The sequence below is a fragment of the Hippoglossus hippoglossus genome, chromosome 24 (genome assembly GCF_009819705.1).
Source record: "Hippoglossus hippoglossus isolate fHipHip1 chromosome 24, fHipHip1.pri, whole genome shotgun sequence".
NCBI lineage: Eukaryota > Metazoa > Chordata > Actinopteri > Pleuronectiformes > Pleuronectidae > Hippoglossus > Hippoglossus hippoglossus.
In genome coordinates this window covers 5,931,844-5,956,184 of record NC_047174.1, presented here as the reverse complement: position 1 = coordinate 5,956,184, position 24,341 = coordinate 5,931,844, and the positions used below count along the sequence as shown (strand labels likewise).

The 24,341-nt window shown below is 41.2% G+C and overlaps 2 protein-coding genes across 2 annotated transcripts in view; both read right to left on the bottom strand.

Annotated features, from left to right (window-relative positions):
• Nucleotides 1-524: 524 nt before the first annotated feature.
• On the bottom strand, nt 525-6,499 carry opn8c (opsin 8, group member c). Its single transcript, XM_034580423.1, has 4 exons — nt 6,166-6,499; nt 3,053-3,346; nt 2,449-2,780; nt 525-1,241 (listed from the first exon to the last, which is right to left on the bottom strand). Exons 1-4 carry the CDS (start codon nt 6,251-6,253, stop codon nt 747-749), a joined length of 1,209 nt encoding a protein of 402 aa, XP_034436314.1. The 5' UTR covers nt 6,254-6,499; the 3' UTR covers nt 525-746.
• Nucleotides 6,500-8,041: 1,542 nt separating this feature from the next.
• The window catches only part of ppp2r5a (protein phosphatase 2, regulatory subunit B', alpha isoform), a 31,669-nt gene continuing 15,369 nt past the window's right edge, over nt 8,042-24,341 (bottom strand). The window contains exons 3-13 of the mRNA XM_034579698.1: nt 19,126-19,227; nt 18,921-19,013; nt 15,507-15,637; nt 13,140-13,199; nt 12,362-12,470; nt 11,493-11,546; nt 11,284-11,334; nt 11,089-11,208; nt 10,734-10,861; nt 10,554-10,655; nt 8,042-10,383 (exon numbers count right to left, since the gene is read on the bottom strand). Coding sequence (XP_034435589.1) covers nt 10,125-10,383; nt 10,554-10,655; nt 10,734-10,861; nt 11,089-11,208; nt 11,284-11,334; nt 11,493-11,546; nt 12,362-12,470; nt 13,140-13,199; nt 15,507-15,637; nt 18,921-19,013; nt 19,126-19,227 — 1,209 coding nt within the window. The 3' untranslated portion in view covers nt 8,042-10,124. The remainder of the gene's footprint in view (nt 10,384-10,553; nt 10,656-10,733; nt 10,862-11,088; nt 11,209-11,283; nt 11,335-11,492; nt 11,547-12,361; nt 12,471-13,139; nt 13,200-15,506; nt 15,638-18,920; nt 19,014-19,125; nt 19,228-24,341) is intronic.

Below are 24,341 nucleotides of genomic sequence, written 5' to 3'. Positions count from 1 at the left end.
CGGATGGTAGAGACGATAAAGACGTCCATGTTTACAACCTGTGAACATTCACAACAAAATACTGTGTATCGACAATATAACACCACGTCCATTAAACTTTTACACAATTTATCTTTGTCAGATTTGAGAAGTCCATATAACATATAATGTTTGGTTTTTAAGCATTTCTCTGTTCTTTAAAGCCCAAGTTGAACATATCAAAGCTTTACCCCAGTGAGAGTTTCTCTGTTGTAATTATGACTTAGATATTGACATGATGATGCAACTCACAACTTTTATTATCAATGATTAATCATCTTCACTCTAAAATATCAGAAAATGGTGAAAACAATCCCGCACAATGAAAACTGGACGTCACTAGCACGTCACCTAAATGGAACTGGTCCATTATTAACACCTGGCAAACAAACATCCACTGAGCGAGAGGTTGTCTTTCTGTGGCTACATCCACACGACTACGTTTTTAGTTTAAAAACACATCCCTGCTGCAACATTTAGTTTTTTCGAGCACCTAAAACAGAGTAGACAATCTACTTCTTGTTTACACCGGCTCGCACATGACCAGCTGCTTCCTTTTACTTCTGGAGATTGTAGTGATCTGAGGGTTGAACAGGCTGTCGCGCTGCAGACAGCTGCTCAATTTCCCAGACATGCTCCCTTCCACATTATTATGGAGCCTGATTATTTGACACAACCCAGGACCAGCTTGTCTGTGATTTAACCTTCATTAGTCATATATTCACAAGTCATATAGAGACAGGTGGGCAGTTGGCAGGTTTATTGTTCGAGGTGATTGGGGGGTCTTTGGATGTGGAGCCCCAGCAGACATACACCGGCCGACAGCCACTGGCGTACACCACTTTGTCTTTGATCTTGGTCTTACTGTGAGTTCTGTCCTGAGACAAGCCAAAGTTCCTCTTTTGGACGCAGCCTCGTTCCTGGAGCTGAATGTGGATGGGGAACGGGGCTTGGTGGCCCGCACCGATGTGGACCCCCACTTGGTTCCCCCCGAGCTTAGAGTAGATTGAGAGGAGCAGACAGCGCAGCTCCCGCTGGAAAGTCTTGTTGAAGTAGAAGTAGATGAGGGGGTTGTAGACGTGGGAGCTTTTGGCGAAGAGGGCCGGGAAAACGAAGCCCCCGGGAGTCATGTACCTGTGCTCCTTGTGGAAAATGAAGAGGAAGGACACAACAGCATACGGGGCCCAGGCGATCACAAAACCCAGGCTGATGCAGAAAAACATCTGGAAGAGGAAACAACAGATAACAGAAAGTGACTAGACTGGAAAAAACGTATTAATCATTTTTCATGGTGTTACAAAGGTTGTCACGTACAACAGTGACCCGTGAGACTTCTTTCTTCAGAAAAACAGAAGCAATCATCACGTTGTCAATCTTTTCCTGTCAAGTCATGTGAATAATGACTGGTCTCAAGAACAATGACAGCATTGGTCACACGGTCAAAGTACAGAAAAGCAGAAACAACATTGCATCACTTAGTGATAAGGCGCCATTTACTTAGGGTTTTTAAAGCTTTATTAATGCTTAATGAACAATGCAGGGATTTGTCACACGGATGATGCAGAACGAATACCAAAAATATTCTGCAAATATGTCATAATTAAAACACAGAAACAGACGTGTACACGCAAAGCAACAGATCAAATGAAGGATAAATGAAGGAAGCCAAGTCTTGTCAAAGAGTCAGAGTCAAGCCACAACCATCATCAGTGCAAGTCTGAACCAAGTAAGTAATTTAGGACAAGTTCGATCCCACATTACGTCATGAGCCTTGTCAAAGCAACTCTCCAACCAGGTCAAGCTGCTTTTTATACCAGAATTCTACCAGGTCACATGTTTTTGCTTCAGGTCTCACATCAAGTCGAGTCTTTCATACCTCAAGCAAGTAAAGTCCCCGAAGTCAAGTCGGTTGATGACGCTTCTAACAAGCAACAGACGAAAAAGAAAAGAAAAGAAATATCTCCCGGTGAAAAAGCGCGACACACACGTAGAAGACACAGACGAAGATGTCAAGAGAGTTTATGGTGATAAGAGCCGACACTGGTGTCGAGGTGCTATAAACATGATCACATGACCTCTGCGGCGGAGTTAATACGTCACTTCCTGCCTCTGTCTGCTGCACCCGGCTGCTCCACCTCTCACCTGAGTAGTGCAGAGGATTTGATGCTGTTGTGAACACGTCTGTGCAGAAAACCTCCCACTGTGTTGTGCATGTGTGAAAGGAAAACTCTCCGGACTTTATCTGCATGTCCTAATACGGCTTAACACTATTCCAGGTCAAAACTTTATACTGTTAATGCTGTCAAGTCCCATATCAAGTCAAGAGTGTCAAGTTTTACTGTGTCAAGTTGATTCACAGGTTCTCATACATGTGGCATAACTAACATAAACTACAATGCACATAAGTGACGTTCTTCTCACGTCACTGACCACAGAGAGACGTTTTTCAGTCTGCCGCAGGTTGTTGCGGATGCCTCTGGTGGACAGCGAGTAGGAGAAGCTGGACACCTGGTAGAGGATCTGACACTGGGGCACCACGATGAGGAGCATGGGGACCAGCGTGAAGAAGGCGAAGGTGCAGATGACGTAGAAGGCGTCCTTTGCCGAGGTGTGATAACCCCTCCAGGCGATAGTGCAGGACAGTCCATAAGGCTCGGGAACGTACTCGCCCCAGCCAAAGAGGGGCAAGCTGGACCACACGGTGGCCACCACCCAGGTGGCACAGCACGCTATGCGGATGTTAGCTCCATCCGAATGCACGGCTGTAAAGGTGAACAAAACGTATTTTATATGCTATAAGGAATAGCAAACGCAACAGGAGAAGCACAGGAAAAAAATTATGAATATCTCTATATAAATTAAATAATAATAAATCAATTCAATTAATAATAATTTAAATGAAATAAATAGGGTCATTTTTTATTATATTTCCGCATTGTTTTATTTACATATATATTCTTTTAGTCTTTCCCAGGATATTTTTATTAAAATTTTCTTTTATGCCATGCAATCGCTTCGATAAAACGCAGCTCACTGTAAAGCAAGCTGTAGCAGGTCTTCAGGTAGCGCGTGATGCTGATGGCGGTGATGGTGAACATGCTGCACAGTCCGAAGATGAAGCAGCCGAAGCCGTAGTAAACGCACGTGACGTTCCCCCCCAGCCACGCGTGGTGGAAAGAGGACATGACAGAGAGCGGGTAGAAGCAGATGCAGCAGAGGAAGTCGACCACGGCCAGGTTGACGCACAGCAGCTCCGAGCCCACCATCTTCTTCCTCCTGCGGTAACAGATGACCAGGACCAGCCCATTGCCGAGAACAGAGAGCAGAACTACAGGGGGGGGGGCAAAGAAGACCAGAGGGAAACAAGTAACAAATTATGTCTTGAAAACACAAAATGAGCATATGGACGTTAATGTGGTGAACACGTTAGCAATCAACTACCACAAAGACACATTAGCTTGGATGTTTCCGTTCCTGTGGTGAACCCCTGCTCCTTTAAGCATTGTTTTGGTTCCCTCCAATTCGGGGATTATATGGCTCTTAAAGGTCCAGTGTGTAGAATCTAGTGACATCTAGTGGTGAAGTTGCATGTTGCAGCTGAATACCCCTCACCTCACCCTCCCCTACCGAACATGAAAGAGCCTTTAGTTGTCATAAAAACTCAAAAGGTGTTCAGTTTGTCCAGTTTGGGCTACTGTTAAAAACATGGCGATGAATTTCACAGAGAAATAAATACATTTTATGTTGTTTAAGTACTTGGTCTAGATTACAGGACCTTCACGGTAATAATACTGAACATGTGGTTGAAGCTGCTCAGACTTTGAAACGGGAAACAAACTGTGACCTTTTGTCATTAACACCTGATGCTTACTTCCTGTTGTGACACTAATACAGGACCATCTTATCTAATGGTGTATGTAGGGTATTTATAGAAAACACTTCTCAAGATGCATCGACTGCTAGAAGCTCTTTACACTACACTCACACGAGTCGCACTCGCCACACAACACCTCAATCATACAACAGCACAGCCATTAGGGCTAATGTTCCCCGATCCTATGGTGGACATCACCAGCGATATAGGTCACCGCATCTCATCCTGTCTCGTATCCATCTACATCACGTCTCCTCCCTGTATATGCGCTTAACACCTGTGTCACATGATCTGACTTCCTCTTGTCTTTGGTCTTTGTCTCTTGACATCAACCAACTGATGCTGTTATGTATTATTTATGTTTCTGCTACTCACACAGGAATAAACAGAGCATTTGTTATGGATGCGGACTGTTACACATTTGGTGAACTACTACTGCGATTTATGAGGGATCAGCTTAAAATAAACTACATTGCTCATTTTCGTCATGAAGTGCAGCAGTGGGGGGGGGGGGGGGTCTGTGAGTTTTTTGTTGGTTGACAGCACGTCTCCATATAAATGCGTCGCTAACAGAAACTCTAGATACTTGTCAAATGGATCCGTGGAGCAGAAGCCTCAGTGGACGTTTTGAAGTCACATGCTTCATTGCACTTTGTGGCATTGTGCCTTTGTAGAGGCGACGTTTTTCTCCCACCTCGGCCAAGTGTGCAAATATTCATAATATTCATATAAATGTCTTATTAAATTGCACATTAATGGGCACTATAAACATCCAGAATATCATCAAAAGGAAAGAAACACTAAGATAATGAGATTGTGTTTGTTTCTTCTGTGATGAAAGAAAACTGACGGGGAAACAGATAAAATGTGTCCTGAACATATAACCGGAAATTGCTCCGTGCACACAAATCTACAGGATATTAGTTTAATTTAATATTCCTCATATGTACATTTTATTTTTAAACCTGAAATGCTTTTTTTAAGCTCTGTGTCACAGCAGCCGGCAGAACAATTACTTTACATATCAACAGTTAAAGTGGCATTACTGAAACACACATACACACTCCTTGGTGTAATTATTCCAACTTAAGTGTAATTAGCGCATTGAGTGATGAATTAGTAACAAGAGCATGTAAATCAATGGAAAACCTTCATCACGGTTGTTTGACCATGAAGCTTCACAAACAGACTTTAGTTCAATTTCATCTGAACACATTTATGCTAAAAGCTAGATTTGGCTGACATTTCCTTAGAACGACTTTATACATTTACACATGAAGCATTTATGCAACTGTAAAAAAATAAATAACTGGCAATAACAAATAACACAATTAATTTACCCTCTGTATTTCATTATTGAAAACAACAAAACTGTATTTTAAATTCGAGTTCAAATAATTGTTTTTAAATGCACTGAACACGACAGGCGGTCTTTTGGGGGAAATATGTTGTCAAACACATTTTTACAACCTATCAAGCTTCACTTTGCTGGAAGTATTATTGTGAATCCATTTTCCTTTTCCTCCAATTAAAAGTTCTCACCTCTACATTATAATCGCTCCAGTGTCAGTTTTTAACAGCACAGATCACATCTTCACAGTTTCTGGTCAGTATAGAACACGAGTGGCTTGTCACAGAGAAGCTGGAAGTGAAGCTGGATGTACACAGAGAAGCTGGATGTACACAGAGCAGCTGGAAGTGAAGCTGGATGTACACAGAGAAGCTGGAAGTGAAGCTGGATGTACACAGAGAAGCTGGAAGTGAAGCTGGATGTACACAGAGAAGCTGGATGTACACAGAGAAGCTGGATGTACACAGAGAAGCTGGAAGTGAAGCTGGATGTACACAGAGAAGCTGGAAGTGAAGCTGGATGTACACAGAGAAGCTGGAAGTGAAGCTGGATGTACACAGAGAAGCTGGATGTACACAGAGAAGCTGGAAGTGAAGCTGGATGTACACAGAGAAGCTGGATGTACACAGAGCAGCTGGAAGTGAAGCTGGATGTACACAGAGAAGCTGGAAGTGAAGCTGGATGTACACAGAGAAGCTGGATGTACACAGAGAAGCTGGATGTACACAGAGAAGCTGGAAGTGAAGCTGGATGTACACAGAGAAGCTGGAAGTGAAGCTGGATGTACACAGAGAAGCTGGAAGTGAAGCTGGATGTACACAGAGAAGCTGGATGTACACAGAGCAGCTGGAAGTGAAGCTGGATGTACACAGAGAAGCTGGATGTACACAGAGCAGCTGGAAGTGAAGCTGGATGTACATACCGACAGAGAGGATGGTCACTCCCACACATGTGTCCGCAGCTGGGGAGAGTTTGGAGGTGAACTCGGTCCTGTTTTCATTCAGAGACATTGGTTGTTGCGGCTAAAAACTGTGGACTTGTCTCCAAAGGATAAAAAAGTGTGCGCGTGCGTGCGTGTGTGTGCGTGTGGACGCAGGCTCACTTTCTTTTATTGAGGCGGGAGTGTCGCCATGGTAACCCTGAGTACCAGCTGATCAGAGGAGAGGTGGAGTCCTGGTGGTGAACAGGTGTCCCTGCAGCCTGTGTGAGGACTGGAAACAACACTGGATACTTGAATTGATAAATTCCCTGTTGTGTTGATTTTTAATTTTATAATTAAAAAGTTTGTTTGTTTATTTGTTTGTTTATTTGTAAGGCTGGCTGGTTATTTGGTTGTCTGGTTTGTTAGTTGTAGTCTTTTATCAACAGGATTACACAAACAAAATCGTTTTTCACAAATCTTTGGAGGGATGGGACACGGGCCTGGGTTGAATGATTGCTTGTCTCTATATGTCGGCCCTGTGACACGCTGGTGTAGCCCGGCTCTCACCCAATACCAGCTGAGATTGGCTGCAGCTGCCCCCACGGCCCTCAAAGGATAAACTGTAGATAATGGATGTTGAGAAATGGGACATTTTGCACTGCCTTTCGTTTGTCGGATGGTCTATTTAACCTCAACTTAATCTTTACTCCACTTTTTTTTTTTGCACTGGCCCTGCAGCTCCCACTTTGGAAAGCCACAGTTCATGAGCATAACGATGCTCTTAAAATAAAACCTGAGTGCATGTCCAGACCCCTGCAATAAAACATAAAAAGACCACATAATCATGTCATATCTTGTCTGTCTATCCATCTGTCTGTCGGTCAGTCTACCTATCTGTCTACCTATTAATCTATTAATCTGTCTGTCTATCTGTCTACTAATGTCTTTCTGTCCATCTGATTATCTTTCTATTTAAACAGGTCTGTTCTCAGTAGCAGCTCTGCAGCCTTGAGTTATGTCACAAGTAGAAAACAGAAGAGTATTTTATTGTTCATTCTTCATCAGCGAGCAGAAGAGACACAAAACCGTCCAACAGGAGTGCATGAATAGATCAAAATTACATAATGGTGAATATATTGGTCACACATACTGGAAACGTGCTGTGTTTGTCGTGGAGCTCAGTGATCCAGAGAAACACCCGATACTGGCCAGCCCTGAAGTGGAGTCACATGTTGCAAATCATGGCACAAAACTGTACGTGCGATTCCCACAAGAGACGCTGGACGCTTTTACTGCTTTTATCTGACTGCACTAAGTGCCCCAAGTGAATTGACCATGATTTCATTTTCAACCAAACATAGATCTTCGGGCACAGACATGTAGAAGTCTCCCACACCTCTGCTGCACACAGGAGCAAGATCAGAGTCTAAATGGTTTGGAGTCACTTTATTTCTTCCTATATCAGTTATTGTTTCTCTCTAAAGGTGATGGATTATGAATGAAGAACCTTTTATTGTGTATCTGTAAAATGTACAGATGTAAAATGAAAACTTGAAAGTTTTAGACTCACAGGATGAGATGTTTTAATTTTCAACAGATGTGATTTTTTTGTGCAGTTTTTGTGTTTTTATTTTTCTTCTTTCTCCTGCTGGACTCAGGGTTATTTTGAAAAAGAAACATTGTTATCACAAATGAAATGATTACTGGTCAAAGAAATGCATTTGTTATGAATAATATATAAAGCAGTGGTCAGGAACTTTGTGCTGACCAAAGGCAGAACATATAATCTTGCACCACCTAGTGACCTTCATGATGAACTGCAGGTAAACAAATATTTGCACAGGAAAAAAAAGAAAAGAACAGAACAGGCTGATGGTTCCGTTTTGAGTACAAAGATAAAATAGACTTTATTTGATGGTGAAACCTAAATAAGATCTGCGATCAGAAGACAGGTTCGTCACGCAGGCTTCTTTTTCAACGTCACAGAGGCTGGAATGCTGTACTGACAGAAAGGCATCAGAGAAGACTGGACCTTAAATATGAACTTAAGAGAGCAGACACACCCAGGCTCAGAGGGAACACCATTCAACTACTAAACAAACAAACTCTCAGAGGTCTTTCCTATGATCTGTGGCAGTCAGATTACATCAATAAGCACGTTAGTCCACCTCCAACATCAGAACACGGAGAGTAAAAAGCGAATGCGAGGTTATAAAGTCATGATTAGAGGATTAAAGATTACTTGTAAGATTTTCTGCTGTTAAAATGAATTTCTAGATATCGTTTAGATATAGAAACTCAGATACACAAAATCAGTCGCGTGAATTGTAAAAAAAAAAAGAAGAAAAAGCTTGGTGGTGGTAACAGCTTTGATGGAGATTAACATTTATGCTCCTATAAGCACTGACTGCACTTTCCTAGACCACAGAGACATCACACTGTACATACAATATTAAACTGAGTGGCATTTCCCTTTAAGTAGCCTCCAAACTGACATATACACAAATACGCACTCATCTAATACACACTCGAGCACATCCTGCATCGGAAAGAAAAAAGATTTGCCTCGTCAACGCTCTAGAAAAATATAGCACTGTAGGTCTCAGGTTAGTTTTTTTTTAAATTTACAAATACTTCAATTGCTTGGGGAAATGTTTGCTATCTTGCTGAGAGTTTGATGAAGGTCAAATATCCCTCTTAGGAAAAATGAAGCTACAGTTAGATTAGCATGAAGAAGAGGGGGTCCAGCTAGTCTTGTTTATTTAATCTGTACAAAAACCATAAAGAAGGGTCATGACCCAGACTATTTCCTGACTGGGACAGTTTGCTGTCTTTATCATTGACCGTATATAAAGATGGATGACATGACAGCTCCCATAAAGTGAAGCCAAAGCATCGTGATCGCCCCCTAGTGGCTGGCTGCACTATAGCTCATAAACCCGACCTCCATGTAAGCAGATGGGACAAGAAAGTCAAAATACTTATTTTTGTAAAAGATGATTTGTCATTTTATGTATTTCTTATCACACAATTGATTTTTTCCCAATAAGTTTGGTTTTAATTAGTTATTTGATGCTATAAAAACGGAGTGAAACATATTGATTGACAGCCGAGCCTGACTCACGATTGGTCGAGTGCGGCAACGGTGGGACCTCGATGCACAGACTCGGGCTTGTGTTACAACGATTAGCTTCCTGTTTTGCTCAGACAAAAATATTTACCAACACCTGCAACACAAACAAATATGACATTTACTCTAATAATCGTGAACCGGTTTCAACTGCGCAGTCTCAACTAGAGTCATTCATCGATTTATCAAACCAGACCTGGGATTATTTTTTTTTTTAACGCGTCTTTGGCCTCATTCACCCATAACCCCAGAGATTCGTCTCCTAGCGTCTCCTGCTCCTGACAACAGCCCTTTACTACACACTAATGGACACTAACTGTTTAACTATGGGTCTGGTCCCAACTGCCCCACCTACTCCCAAAGTCTGCAGTTCATTTCTTCCTTAAGGTTTTGCACCCATGTGTTGGCAGCAAGTGGGAAAAGCACATTTAAAAAATAGACATCTTTAAATAGCTATTCAGCTCGTCTAAGTGCAGCACAATCGGAAACATTGAATTCAAGTCATAATTATTTTTCGGCCCGCCCCCGTGTATCATACAATGAATAGAACAAATAAAATCCTCTTCAGTTAAGAAACTAAATGTGAAAGGATAAATCTTTGATCAGACAAATAAACAATATACTGTAGCCACACGGTCACATCCAAAAATAGTCTTAGGTTGAAATATATATAATTTTTTCTGCCAAAGAAATGCTGGCGTTCTAAGTCACTCTAAGTAGATGTAATATACTGCTGAGGTGTAATTTGTGTTTTTCCGTCTCCGTCAATCCTCCACTGACGGTCCTGCACACGGTGTCAAACCGTTACGGAATAAAAAAACATCCGGTGTCATTTGTCACATGGAGTGCTCTCATTGGCTGCCACGCTGACGTCAGGCTCTTTGTCGTCTGTGGGGACGGCAGCAGCAGAAGCGGCGCTCTTGTCCTCGGTGTCATCGTTATTACTACTGTTGCTATTGTTGTTGTTGTTGTTGTTATTGTTGTTCTGGAGCCCGTGGCTGTTGTTCTGGACCAGAGCGCTGTCGCTGAGTCTCAGCTCGTCCAGCTTCTTCCACAGCTCATCCCTCTCCTGCTCCTTCTTCTTCTCCCTGAGAGGAAAACATTTTAAATACTTTTTGTTAGTGAGCACTTTTATAAGCACCCCTTCTAGTTGAACATATGCAATAAAAAAAGCTCTATTGGGGGTTTCTGAAGGGTTTAAGACATTTCAAGACCATTTTAAATACCAATTAAATACCACAAAGTGTCGGTTACTCACCGTTGTCTATCTGCTTTATAGGAGGACGTCAGCTCATCAAACAGAGTACAGTTCATCTCCATCAACGTCTTCAGCACGTTATAGACCAGAGCTACGATTGTCCTGCAGAGAGACGCTGGCATCAGTAACAGTGTTCAACTAATAATAGAGAATAATAGTGAAATCAGCCTGAATACATACGGGTTCCAGTGCTCTTTGGAGATTCTGTAGAGGCTACCGAACATGATGGGGAGGACCCTGTCTATGTTCTCTTCGATGAGGCTGAGGATGTACTCGTTATTCCAGAAGTAAAGCGCTCGCTCTGCTACCTGAGAGGACACAGACAGAAAGAATCAAAAACAGTAAGACAGATGGAGAAATGAATGAACTGGTTAATGATCCGTAGGCCGAATACGCTTCACTGCTGACAAAGGAGCGTGTGAATGGACGAGAGGACAAAAGCCTCTACAGACCTTGATGTCAAATGGATGTGGAATGATTTGAAGCCTGAAACAAACTCTCTGCATTTTCTGTGTGTTTCTGTTTTCATTCTCACCTGAAAGTGTGGATTGGCCACACATCTAGAAATCTGTTTGAACAGCGGCTCCTGGATTTTGATGAATTGCGTCGGCTCGATGACATCCAGAATCTCCTCAATTTCACCGAGAAACATCACCTAAAGCGATAAGACGTTTAGAGTATGAAGCAGAACGTTATCAACCATGTGTGTTTACACAGACATGCAGAGTACCTCTTTTTGGCTGCAGGTTTTAGGCCAAAACTTCAGCAGGCCACGGATCACCTGCACAGATAGAAGAGAATTTCGCTTTAATGTAAAAAAAACAGTCTGTTTGAGTGGGTGGTTACGAGCACCTGCTACAAATTCATCTGCAGTGTTGACTAATTTAGTGCTTGAGACTTTGAGCTTTGAGTGGGAGGAATGAGTTAAATAAAAAGTACCGGTTCAGTGAGGGTGGGATCCTTCTCCAGGAACTGCACCACACAGTAGGCCAGCTGAGTGATACAGAAGAAAACATTAATGTACAGTCTGTACCCACAACACTGAAAATCCACCCGATAACTTCATAAAACAGTGAAGACTGTCACACGATGCAACCGCAGCCGATGGAACTGAGGCACTGGCGTTAACTGATGATTTCACTGCCGATAGAAGCAACAGGACGACAGAGGTTCACAGGAGCCATCTCTGCTCTGATTGTCAAATAAATCTAAACCACTGAGAGACACTTCATCAATCGCCAGGATAAGGATCCTAAACTTAAAGCCGAATAGACCCGAGAGTTCGAGGTGGGTGAAGAAGTGGTGAATTAATCACCTGAATTAGACTAAGGAGCTCTCCTGACTTAAGACAGAGAGACTCCACAACAAACACAGCTGAAGGTCGCTGCAGTGAATCCTGGGAGAGCGTCACCACGAAAAATATATATAATGTTTGTGGGTCAAAGACTGTGAAGGAGTCATTGACAGCAAAAGAGTCTGAAGGGAAAAACGTTTTTCTGTCCAAATATATTTAATCTGGACTCCGATCATTTTATAACTTCTCACTGTGATACATTGAGAATACACTGTCAAATAATAGGTCAAAGAGCCGCTGCATTTACATTTCAAAGCCACTAGACGGTGCTGTAGTACAGAGATTACATGACTGTTAAATCCTGCTAAGAGAACAACTAAAGACAGTTTGTATAAATTCTCTAAAATCTTTTTTCTACAGCAAACGAACAAACATATTGTGTCACAGGATATGAAGCAAACATTCATGTGAGTCATGAGTGAATAATAGATATGTCGAAGAGAGTTTTTCCTACTTGTGCGTGGAAAAGGGCCAGTCCTTTAGCTGTGTGCAACGGGATGAGCACTTTCATCAGGAACTGTTTGTGCTCTGCCTTCAGAGGCAACGCAAAGCCGTTGATGATACTGTAAACAGAGGGAAAACAGAACAATGTCAGATTACAGCAGCAAAAAAGACAAAGACAGCAGGTCGAGAGCAGAGCATAGCTGTGAATATATCCAGCTTCCGAAGAGGAGAAGAAATATGAAGGGAATTCAAAGTAGAAGAGAAGAGGCCTGAGGCAACTTTTATTTGAGACAGCGAGAGAGCAAAAGTCTTCCACATCAGCAGAAAGACAACTTCTGCAAAAGCCAATTTAAAACCTTAAACCCTGGACTTTGTCTAAAGCAAAACTATGGTAGAAAAAACAGATCTGCTCATACTGATGATTAAAAAACGAAAACATGATTAAAATAGTATAAAATGTCAGAATTGCCAAATGTGACTGGAGGAAGTATCTATTATATTTACCTAACAACCTATCCTGTGTACCCCTAAACAATTATAAAGCATTATGAAGATATATTTTTGTAATCTTAATTTCATTAATTTTAATAATTATGAAAATGAATATTCACTTAATGGTTTATATATAACAAAGAGAAATATCAAATCCTCACAGGGAAGAAGCTCAAACCACACAAACTACGCTTGAAAAATAACTAGATCAATAATCAACTATCAAAAATGATACATTTTCTGTCTATTTTCAACATGACCAACTTTAAGTCACCTAAACACATATGGTTACTCACCTTCCCAGGATTTCCAGCAGCTCAGCGACTCCGTTGAAGTGGTCGGTTTCATAGATGAACCTGTGACAGACACAAACATACGACATAAATCATGAAACACACCATGGCATCACAACTCTAAAAACAGAGCTCGCTGATGGGAACAATTGATTCAGGCCGCTGCCACCACTGTGTTGTTTTTAAATATCGTCAGCCCCACGTAGGAGTTGGATAAGAACATTTCACTGGTGTCCCATGATTATCACACATGCAGCCCACAACTCTGTAATTTTAGTCTGTTTCACTCCCCTTCCCCCTCAAAGAAATCTGGCTGTTTGCATGTGGGCTGCCATTAAAGTAGCACAGACAGGAAACAGTGATCACTTGGGACTAAAATCAAAGCAAACTATATATCGATAAAATATAATAATAAAATCTATATCTACAATATCTCTTAACCATGACATGCAGATGACAGTCAGGTTTACCTCCCATTAGAGCTTGTTGACTAATAACTCTCTCCTTGACTTCTAGGATGTGAAGCTCAAGCCAAAATCTCTGTCATCTCAGATCGAGCAATACAAAAATTTCGCTGGGCGATATGGCCAGAAATTATATCAAGATACAATGAGTCGATACTTGTCACATTACTAAGTCTAAAAACTGACTTTTGCTCCTGAATGAAGGTTGTGGTTTTAAACTCTTCTTCAGATAATGACAAACACTTGATAAACAGCAAAACGTTTGACAAATCTGAGGTCGATTGATTTCATGTTCTATCTCCTCAATGTGTTACGCATTATATCGACATTGGACTTTTGTTTTATGCGATAATTATTTATATTATTGCCTTGCCCAGCCCTAACAGTCATATGGACACTGTTGAGAACAGTTGCCAAGAACTACTGATTGTCTCCAATGCCTCAATTTCCTCTCCGCTAAATTACTGTAATGCTCTATATTTGGGCATCAGCCTGTCATCCTCTCTCGTTTGCAGCTGCTGACTGGTACCAGACCAAACAGCATCTCAGCTGTACTTGCATCCCTGCATTACCTTCTATGTTTTTAAACCTATACATGTCCTGGTGCCTCAGTACATCTGAGTTTCACTTCCCCCTTGTGTCCATCCCCATAGCAACAAATGGTTACTTGGAAAACGTATCATATTTAGACGTAGACAAAACGACTTAAATTGCCGCTGCTCTTACGTAACTTAACGATCCATATGTCATTTACCTCCTCTGTTTGCTAACCCATGTGGCTGTGGTATGTACAGACAGAGCCTGACAACTGTGGCACTATATTTATCGTCAGTGGCAGATGGTTAAAGTGGGTGCACCCGTTTTACCACCTTGCCTGTTGGTAACGACATCAAGTGTCCCCTGTTTCAATCATCTGAGGCCCAGTGTCACGCAGCAACAGGAGCAGTAAAGAGTCAACGCGCTGCAGATTGGAATCCTATGTCTCCATCTGCACTAATTTTTCTGCTCCCTAGGTTTGTGAGAAGTGGGATGAATTGGTGTAACAAATATATATTTCATCCCAAACCTTAATAGAGCTGTTAGAAGATATTTTTTTCCTGCATTCATTGAATACTGCTATGAAATAGACAGTTACACCTGGAATGTTCAAATGCAAACTGTCAGACTGATCGGAAAGGGTTGAGAGCTGTCTTTTATAATCAAAATAAAAATTTGAAATTATAGAACGAAAAGAGAACAAGAGCAGGAACCAAGTCTCATGTTTGTGTTTCCACCGAACGTGAAGTACTATGAAGATTAAGCAAACTGGACCAACAGAGAATTACATTTTTTAAAACTACTGTCACACAAAGACAACACAATCTTTGTGTATCTAATGATGTTTCCAGATGTTGGAGAGGAGGTAATGACTGAAAGAAGAGACTAAAATATCCAGAGTTCAGTCCCATTCATTTTCTCAGCTTTTTTACCAAATCCTTTTCTTTCTTCAATCTTTAACTAGTCAGAAAACAGACAACTTTTTATTACATGCTGCAATGTCTGCATTCGACTGGTCAGAGATGTTACACCCTGCAGACTCTGCTCTTATAGTTTATAATGGTTTGGAAACATTTAAACCCGGAGAAAGGACTTTTTGGCACCTGTGCGGTCATACAGTGACTTAATGTAGACCATGGTTCCTCTGATGGAAACACAGGTTGAGTTCCAGAGTTATCTGGGTAAGTTCTTGCTTTCTTAGTTTCATTGGAGCGTCCTTAAAGTTCCTTCTTAACAGATATGACTGTATTTAGCAGTGAACTTGTGCGTTTCTCTAAATTCTCTTGGAATATATATTTCAATCTAAATACAATCATGGTTACATAAGCATTACTGCTGCACTTTCCTCACCATTATAGATTTTACTCACTTCAAGAAAATATTGTTGATCTGCTTTCTGATGAAGGCTCGTAACCCCAGGAACTTTCCGTAGATCCGATGAAGGATGGTCTTCAGGAAGTCCCTCTCCCTCGGGTCCTCACTGTCAAACAGCTCCAGGAGCTAAAAATAAAGAGAGAAAATGACAAACACTAAGTTCTCAGTCCAGATTTGTTTGAAATGAATTAATATTCACTGAGTGGTGAAGAATTAATATTATTTTCACTGGTTTGTTACTGCTGCCAAGGAGTCAGATGTTGTGATGTTGAATGTTTGGTGTTTGTTTTTTTTAGCCGTCAGCAGGATTACAACAACCCCAACAGATCCCACAAAAACAAGACTGAACCAATTCATTAATTTGTCCAATCATGTCGTACAAGTCATCAGCATCTCATAAAAAACAAAACATATGGTATTTATGCCTGTACAATCAATAATGAAACATCTGGGATAAAACAGCAATTTGCAGCAACATGTAATGGTTGAGGTCCAAGTCACTGCCACAGAGTTCAAAAGGAATATCTTCAGGCTCAGATCGGTGTGATACCAACATGCCACCAGCACCTCGGCGACGGGGCTGTCCGTCTATTTTTAAACCCGTGTACATCCAGGAAACGTGTTTTGTTACGCACACACATGTTCTCCTCCTGCAATGCGCCAATTCCCATTCATTCAGCTTCATTAAACCTTTTAAGCCGTGGGAGTTAAACGGTGTAACCAGTCTTACACCATAACCAATGAGCTCTCGTCATGTGAGGCAAATGGGGCAACACAATGGTTTGTTTTTTCCATTCTCCACTCAAAGTTTCTCAGATCATCACCCAAACAAGATGTCTAGTGGTGAGCTGCAACTCTCTACCATCACCTCCAAGCGATAATGATGGACAATAAATGGATCCTCCTTACTTACCCTCGCAACACATGCCTATTACCGGTGTTATAAATATATATCTTTTTGTAGACATTGAATCTGGGAAAAGGGGTTGTTTTGGTAAATTTTACTTCATTATGGACATAACTGACGAGATGAGATGTGACTGCTCACAAGTTAATCAATGATGAAAAAATTGGATATAGACGACGGACCCGACTGTTATAAAACAAAAGCTGCCAGGGTAAAATTCAGAGATGCGGTTTGAGCCGGAGGTGATGTCAATATTCAATCACAATAGGTCACACTGTGATTTGAGCTTTTTCTCCTGAGCCAAGAACAAGTCCCTGTGGGATGATTTCTTTTCTACTTTGAGTAAAAGAATATATATAATAATTTCCGGGCAACATCTTTGTCTGCGAGATAAACATAAAAGATAATTTGTTTACATCTGGTCCATGGACATATTGGTGGAAATGAAAATGTTATTACGTAGAAATCAGTTTTCCATGATGGTTTGACAAACACACTGCTGGAAACATGCAGGACTCTGATCATTTCATTTTCACACATATACTGAGAATTTAAGTATATATAAGTAAATGTGTGAAGCAAATCTGTGATCCTGACCTCTTTGAAATCTGTCGTACAGATATAGGACAAAGCTACCACCCACGGTTTGTGGAGGAAGCGAGGCACCAGTCTCACTTCACACTCACCTGATGTAGGGTAGGTCATTGCTTTGGAAATCATGCATATACAAAACAGTGTGTTTACGGTTCAGTTGCCCCTGAGCCAACATATTCTATATGTCAGGCTTGGGAATACCCACTGCAATAAAGTATCGACTGTAAGTGTTTTATTTTTATGAGCATCTCATTTTCTAACCAGAGCATTTCAGTTACTGCTCATGAAGACGGCCGTAACATTTAACCGAGGAAAAAACTGATAAGAGAATAATGAAACACTTCTTCCAGGGCTGTTGGTTATGGGTTTAAATAAACTGAGAAAAACAGATGCCTCATGCCAACACACGGGCAGATACAGTCCACATGATTTAATCAATGCTCCCTGAGGAGTAAAAAACCTCTAAATACACCAGGACCATGTGTCTGACCACACGTTCTGCTCTTAGCTCCACATATGGTTGTTTTCCCATGATGAAGGTTGTTTTCTGCAGCAGGATCAGCAGCACCAGAGCAGTGCTGTGTATAACACTTATATATAAAAAAAAAAATATGCCATTAACTAATGATTAGGATCATGAGCTTGGTTCTAAGGAGCCGTGCTGAGAGCCACTTTCAGGAATAAACCAACGACTAAACTGCATATTTCAGGGATTCTGCAGGTTTCAACAAGTTATATTTAAGACTTTTAAAGACCATAAATGAATGACATTTAAGATCTATGTCAAGTATGACATATCCCAGGTTTACTTATACTTCCTCATAATTAAAGATAGGGTGAATTAGCCACGGTAGATAATAACCTTCAAATTGCCACTTCATCTTATAAACTACTACATAAAACCTTTTTTAAGGTTCCCCGAGAAACCCTGATGGTTGTTTTTGCTACTTCAATCATTGCTTCCTTGTGAGTCTTCCACATACCAACAGTTTAGCCTACTAGTCAATTTACAACATCTCCCAGCTAACGTTTAAAGAATGTGTTTGTAGTAAAGTCTGTGGAAGAGTTGGAGAACAGGTTCACAGCTGATAAAATCAAAGTTGACAGCTAAACATTGCTCTGCTCCATGTTTGTATCTATTCACACCCATTACCAGAGACTGGGCCAGCAAGACAAAAACACAACAAAAGAGACGCCTTAACAAATAGTGTACAGTGCAAATGCTAAATACTTGATAATGAGTAGAGGTCACAACAGGTTTTGCTTCGGTAGGTTGTTATGGTTCAAAATAAGAATCTAAAAACGTGTGAAAACCAGGATATGAAAAACAAGGATTCCCTACAGTGAAATGTGGGGAACCTCTACTTCTTTTCCTTGCTACCCTTGTGCTTTAACTCTTGTGGTGAATATGTTCGTGTATATCTCAGAACCTTTCCTGCGCTGTGTGTATTACAGTGACTTTAGTTAACTAGACCACAGGCCTTCTGCCTTTACTGCCACCCAAAACTACTCCTCATCTCGTAGCTCCAAGCAGCAGTTTGGCTTCTCTCCTCGTGAAGAGTAAACAGGCAGCTATTTAAAGCTTCCCCAAGACGCACTCACATCATGGAAAGTCGGTGCAGGCACCTCGGATGTGGCCCAGCCAACATTCGAGGGCTCTGTGGTCCCTGTTAGCTGCTGCTCTTTTCTGCAGCTTCACACAAGACGTTAAGCATTCCTGAGGTAGGTGGGTACGGAGCCGAGAACGCATGTCAGTTCTGTCGGCAAATGTTTGAAAACCTAATAATGATGTATGAGTAGAATGTATTGCAATAAAGCCAGTTAGGTTTGGAAACCTGCTGATAGATTTACATATTACCAGGGAAACCTCTGAGGTCATGCAAAATGTTTTTAAAGAAAGTCAGTCACCTGCAGAACAAACTTCTGATCAATGTAGCGCTTGGCAATGCTGGGCTGGAAGTCTGGATTTTCTAGAAAGCGCAGCAGAAATTCGTAGACCAGCTGGAAAACACAGAGAGAGATTTAAAACAAAATAGAAATATGAGCTTCGTAAGTGCTCCAACACACAATGATTGAAATCTAGTACAGACATACTTAAGTATCAGATTCTTACTTGTATGTGAGGCCATGAAGCCTCTAGAGTGGGTTCATCCTCCTCTGGGTCAAAATCTGGGTTTTCACTCGGGGGAAGAGTCCGGAAAATGTTGGTGCAGATCTAGAGGGGGAAGGACAGAAAGAAAGGGTTAACATCCCAGCAGCGCGTGAGATGACATATAGTCAGGAAACGGGTTTTCCTGAGTTATCCACAGATGTGATCCTTTATTTAAATATGCAGACACATGATGAATAGAAAGCTAATGAAGTTTTACAGATGACCTATTTTTCCCAACCAAACACAGTTTCATCAAACCTACTTTGGTTTCCGGGCCTCCACACTCACCTCTAATACAAAAAGGTTTTAAAGCATCGTTCAAAAACTACTTCTGCGCTCGACCGACACATCTTTACTTCCTCCCACTATCCAGAAATTCCCCCAAAATACCCCAGATACAGTCACCGTCAATTTGTTTGGTCCATGTGCCATTCACTAACATGGAGGAGGTGGAATTAATGACCAATACTGCAGCCAACCAGAAGGTGGCGATCGAGAATCTTTAGTTTCACTATCGGGGAGCAGTCATGTCATCAGTCTATGGTCTCGATACACTGCTCTGAATTCCCCCAAACTTCTGCGACAACTCAAGAGAAGAACAAAACAAATACACTTGACACAGCTTGATAACTGGAGTGGAAAGAAACCTTATCTGGAATATTTCTGACCATGTTTAATTTCACTGAGTGTGTTTGAAAGTCCCCAAAACACAGAGAGGAGCTGGATAAAATCAGTACAGATTCTGCATCTGCCGCAACCCTCGATTAAAATTCTGCACCGAAGACAATCGCTGTAGACAGGTTACCGCTGCCTCTGTCCCACCTTGTTATTTTTAGCCCGGGTAAATTTGAGTGACACACACAGAGCAGTGGGGCGCTGGAAAAGCTGGCATTATGTGATTGAGTGCAGACTCATGCTGAAGTGATAAAGACAACATTAAATTACCTATTGGCAGCTGGAAAATCAAAATGACAGTAATGGGAGAGGAAGGCAGCAGGGGAATTTTAAACTTGACATTCGCCCAAAATATGGCATAAAAACCCACAGGGGAGAATATCTCTTCTGACTTGACGGCACCATACCATGTATTTGCTGCAGATTTTTACATGACTTGTTTTGGCTGAAGCTCTAGCATAACCTGTGTTATATTCCACAACCATGCTGAGATGACCCTCCCGGATGTATTCACTGAAAAGAGCTAAACTTGCTGCAGTATGAAAAAGCTGCTCCAGTTTCGATGTTCACATCACCATCACAGTGTGTGCTTGCTATTAGCTGAAATAAATGACAGCTAGCTTGTCTTGTCTATCAATCCAATATTATTTGTATATTAAAAAGATATTTTTCCCTCAAATGGTTTAACAAGGTGAGACATCTTCTGTCCTTCACCCTCGACTAGAGTGAAGAAAAACTACCCAAAAAGACCTGCATACAGTATGTGGACAGGGATTTGTATCATCTGCAGCCTATTTCCTTCAAGCCTGAATGAGCTGTGCATCGACGCTATTGTGCTGAGCTCTTATCCGCCTGCTTGTGAGCTTCCTGTTATTTTAGAGAAGTCTGACACGGTGGTGCAGCTGTTTCTGAGCTGACGAAAATTCCATCTGGCAAGAGTACATGTGCAGTGTTCAAACTCGCTTACACCGAGCATCTCCTCCATTAGCCAAACAGAAACGGAGCCTGCATGATTTACTGTTTTATTATTCACAGAGTGATTCACTCCGTGGAGTCTGGCTGTTTGCATTTAGGAGCACTTTGTGACAACTACACGATGAATGCTGTATAAGCATTTACCACACGAACCCACAAGTGCATCTAAAAGCCACCATCTTATCATTTCAATAACTTCAACAGTGTCTGACCTGGGCCTAAACACTGCTCGGGCAGTTGGGTCCAATATCTGTGTGACCGGCCTATGCCAGTCCCTTGATGAAGCAGTGATGCAGATGAACGATCGTCTGACCCTTCTTCCAACACAGGTGACTACACATTTCTGACGGATTACTTGAACACAGTAACGTCAAAAACCTATTTCTACTGTTTACCTCGCTTATGTTACGATGAAAGACACGGTCATTGCTGCAGTGGAAAGTTTCCAGAGCTATGAAATCCAGTCTGAATACTATAAAGCCCAATGTAGGGTTTAATAAACCTTTAACTGCATTATTCTGATATTCCCACAATGCAAGTCCTCCATTGTTTTATCCCCTATGAATATCTCCTTTCGCTATTAATAATACTGGGATGTTTTTTTATCTGAGCCCCCACAAACTTAGCATAGGTACATTGAGCTGACTGTAGGGCCTGTCATACACAAGTTAAAGTTTTGTTGAATACATTGGTGATTATTGCTGATGTCAGGGAGCACCAACAGTCCTCAGGAAAGATTGTCCAACCTCTGAAACCACAGTCAAGGCTGTATGTCATCTGTAGAACATGCAGATGAGTGCAGGAGCTAATAATGAGGCAGATGAATAACCTTTGTTTCATATTACTGTGTTTTTGCTGGTTTGCAGTTTATGGTTTTTTGGGGTAAGAAATCACTGATTTACACAGTTTATGCATAAACAGGTTACATAATTCACCATATAACCATTCAGTATGCTTTAAATTCCCTCCAGTCAATTCACAATATCGCAAAAATAACTACAGTTGGAGAAAAAACACGAAACAATGCTGTGGGTGGATGACAAACATGGGAGGCATGTGAGAAATTTTCACTGAGGGGGAAAAAGGAAACAGTGATTTGTGTGCGCGAGTGAGTGTAAATGATGTAGGAGGATACAAAAATGGGCCGTTCCTAAGTGACAGTGCTGTAAGTGAAACCAGCGTGGGCTCGATGATGACACAGGAGGCTGCAAATCTGTGTGGGGTCAATTTGCCGCCAGTAACAACCAACACCTAGCAACGCACACGAGGCGAGAGAAAGGAAGGAGGAGGGTAGATAGAGATAAAGCGTGAAGAGTACGATTGGCACAAAAGGATGAAAAATATGGCATAAAAGGGGAATTGAAGCTTATTGATTCTCTTTTTGGCCAACCCTGCTGTCTTTTTACAGCTCTCACTGACACAGCAAAGGAGGAATTCAATCTAAATTGACCTAACCCTAACCCTGAAAGATGCGATTTTCTAGAATATATAGTGACACTAATTATAGAGTTGGCAAAACCTCCTCTGACATAGATAGGAAACCTGGCTGTTTATACCACAGTGATCAAAGCAGGCCTCGCAGCAGCAGAATAATGGGCCGTACTTTAAACACTCACCTCTTCATTATCATGTGATGCCAAGCATGGAGTGTCCACGAGAGCTATTATCAGTCCAGCCTTCTGAAAGTGCAGCTGCTGTTTGTCTAACCTCATTCAGGAGCCTGGACTTTCTCTAAGGCTCAACCCATGTCGCTCCAACATATAGACTACAAAGATGAGTGAGATTATAAAGAAAGACTGACGATTATACATGTGGAGAAGCCAGGGTCATGCATTTACACTACACTAGGTTACAAACCTGCTGACCTGCTGACCTGCTGATGTAGTAGTCTGAGATATCACTTAATATAACTATGAACAGTTCAGATACACTTCTACTGCTGCTCTCTTATAGCTGCTGTGAACCAAGCATTACTACATTTCAGTTTCGGGTCATTAATCTAATAAGATTTTCTGCCTCGTCATGAAAGAAAAAGTGTGAAAATCGTTTTTTACTCAGTAGAACACACACATGGAAATTTACTTTGTAGTCATGACTTGACTGGAAACTAACTACAGCACAAATCTGTTTCTGGTTATTGAGATTTAATAGAATAACTGCATTAGTGTGATTTTATTTTTATTCTTTGTGGAGTGCTGACATGGAAGGATTTGCTCCAGTGTTTATTGCCGTGTCGGCACATTGGAGAGATTATCATGCCATGTTGCAGACAGAGCACAACGTCCCATCGTCTTCCATTAATTATTTACCACAAGCTTCAATGTTTATGTTAAGGAAAAATCCACTCTGCTACTCTCCAGACTTCAGAAATGATGAGCATTAAATCACGGTGAATCAGCATGTAGGTTAAAACTGGATAAATAAAACAGGGTTTGAGAGAGGGCTTTAATTTTGTGCTTCTTTTGTTTAAGTGGACTATTTTTGATTGTCTTTTTTTATACTTTACAATCACACAAGGGAGAAAGCTGGTATTTATTTACATTCTCGTGTCATTTGCTGCCAAAACTATCTAGACAGACTGTTCAAATAAAAATTACTCTATGTCCGAATGGTGAGTGCGTTTGATTTAAAGGTGAGACTGGCACAGCAACAAGGTACAGTACTGCTGATACACACTGTGCTTTAAACAGACGCTGCAACAGTTTAAACATTGGCACCAAATGCTTTGTTAGTTGGCCATCAACGTCTTATTTACCTTCTCTATCCCCATGAAAACAGCAGTTGCGCCATGGCAGCAGTACATGACAGCTTACACTGCCAGAGTTAAGTTTTTCTGAACAAGATATTATATTAAATCCAAGTACTGCTGCTGTTTTTGAGTGTTAACTTTAATTGGAAATGACCTGTTTCTGAACTGCTGTAATTACATATACTTCACACAGCATAAAACATGTAGTTATGACACAAATTGATCCATTAAACTTGTATTTTAACTCCCTGACAGCTGCATAAAAGTGATGTTTGCTGAGGTACTAGCACTAAATGTGACTGAATGGTACTTATAATATATATATATATATTAGGGCAAATCATACAAGCAAACTGCTACATGTACAGTAAATGAAAATTTAGGCTGCAAAATAATTAACTTTTTCTCTCCTTGTCTAAATTATGCCAAGAGCCATTTAAACAACAAGTGCAGCCCCCAAAGCAATGGGGAAAAACCCTTAGTCTTAAAGATGGGTTTCTACAGATAAAGTAAAGATTTAAAACATTTTAAAACCGTTGCCATACCAAATAGTAATCTAAAGACTCCTTGACTCATCTGTGGACGTACGTTCTGATTGTCTCCACTGTGATGATCTGCAGTGAGGAGTGAGTCGCTGCAGCAATGATTATTGTACTGACTGCTGTGCTGTAAATGTTACACATGAGTCATTATTACACTGTAGGAGGGAGCTAGGCTGCTCAGGGCACCTACTACACAAACACAAATCTATATTATGTTGGCCAATGATACTTCACAC

Excerpts from the sequence above, each read along its gene's own strand:
- opn8c (XM_034580423.1), bottom strand. The coding sequence starts at position 6,253 with ATGTCTCTGAATGAAAACAGGACCGAGTTCACCTCCAAACTCTCCCCA. Across the intron at positions 2,781-3,052 it reads CTGCTACAGCTTGCTTTACA|CCGTGCATTCGGATGGAGCT; the intron begins GTGAGCTGCGTT and ends TCACCTTTACAG. Across the intron at positions 1,242-2,448 it reads CTGAAAAACGTCTCTCTGTG|ATGTTTTTCTGCATCAGCCT; the intron begins GTCAGTGACGTG and ends TTCCTCTTCCAG.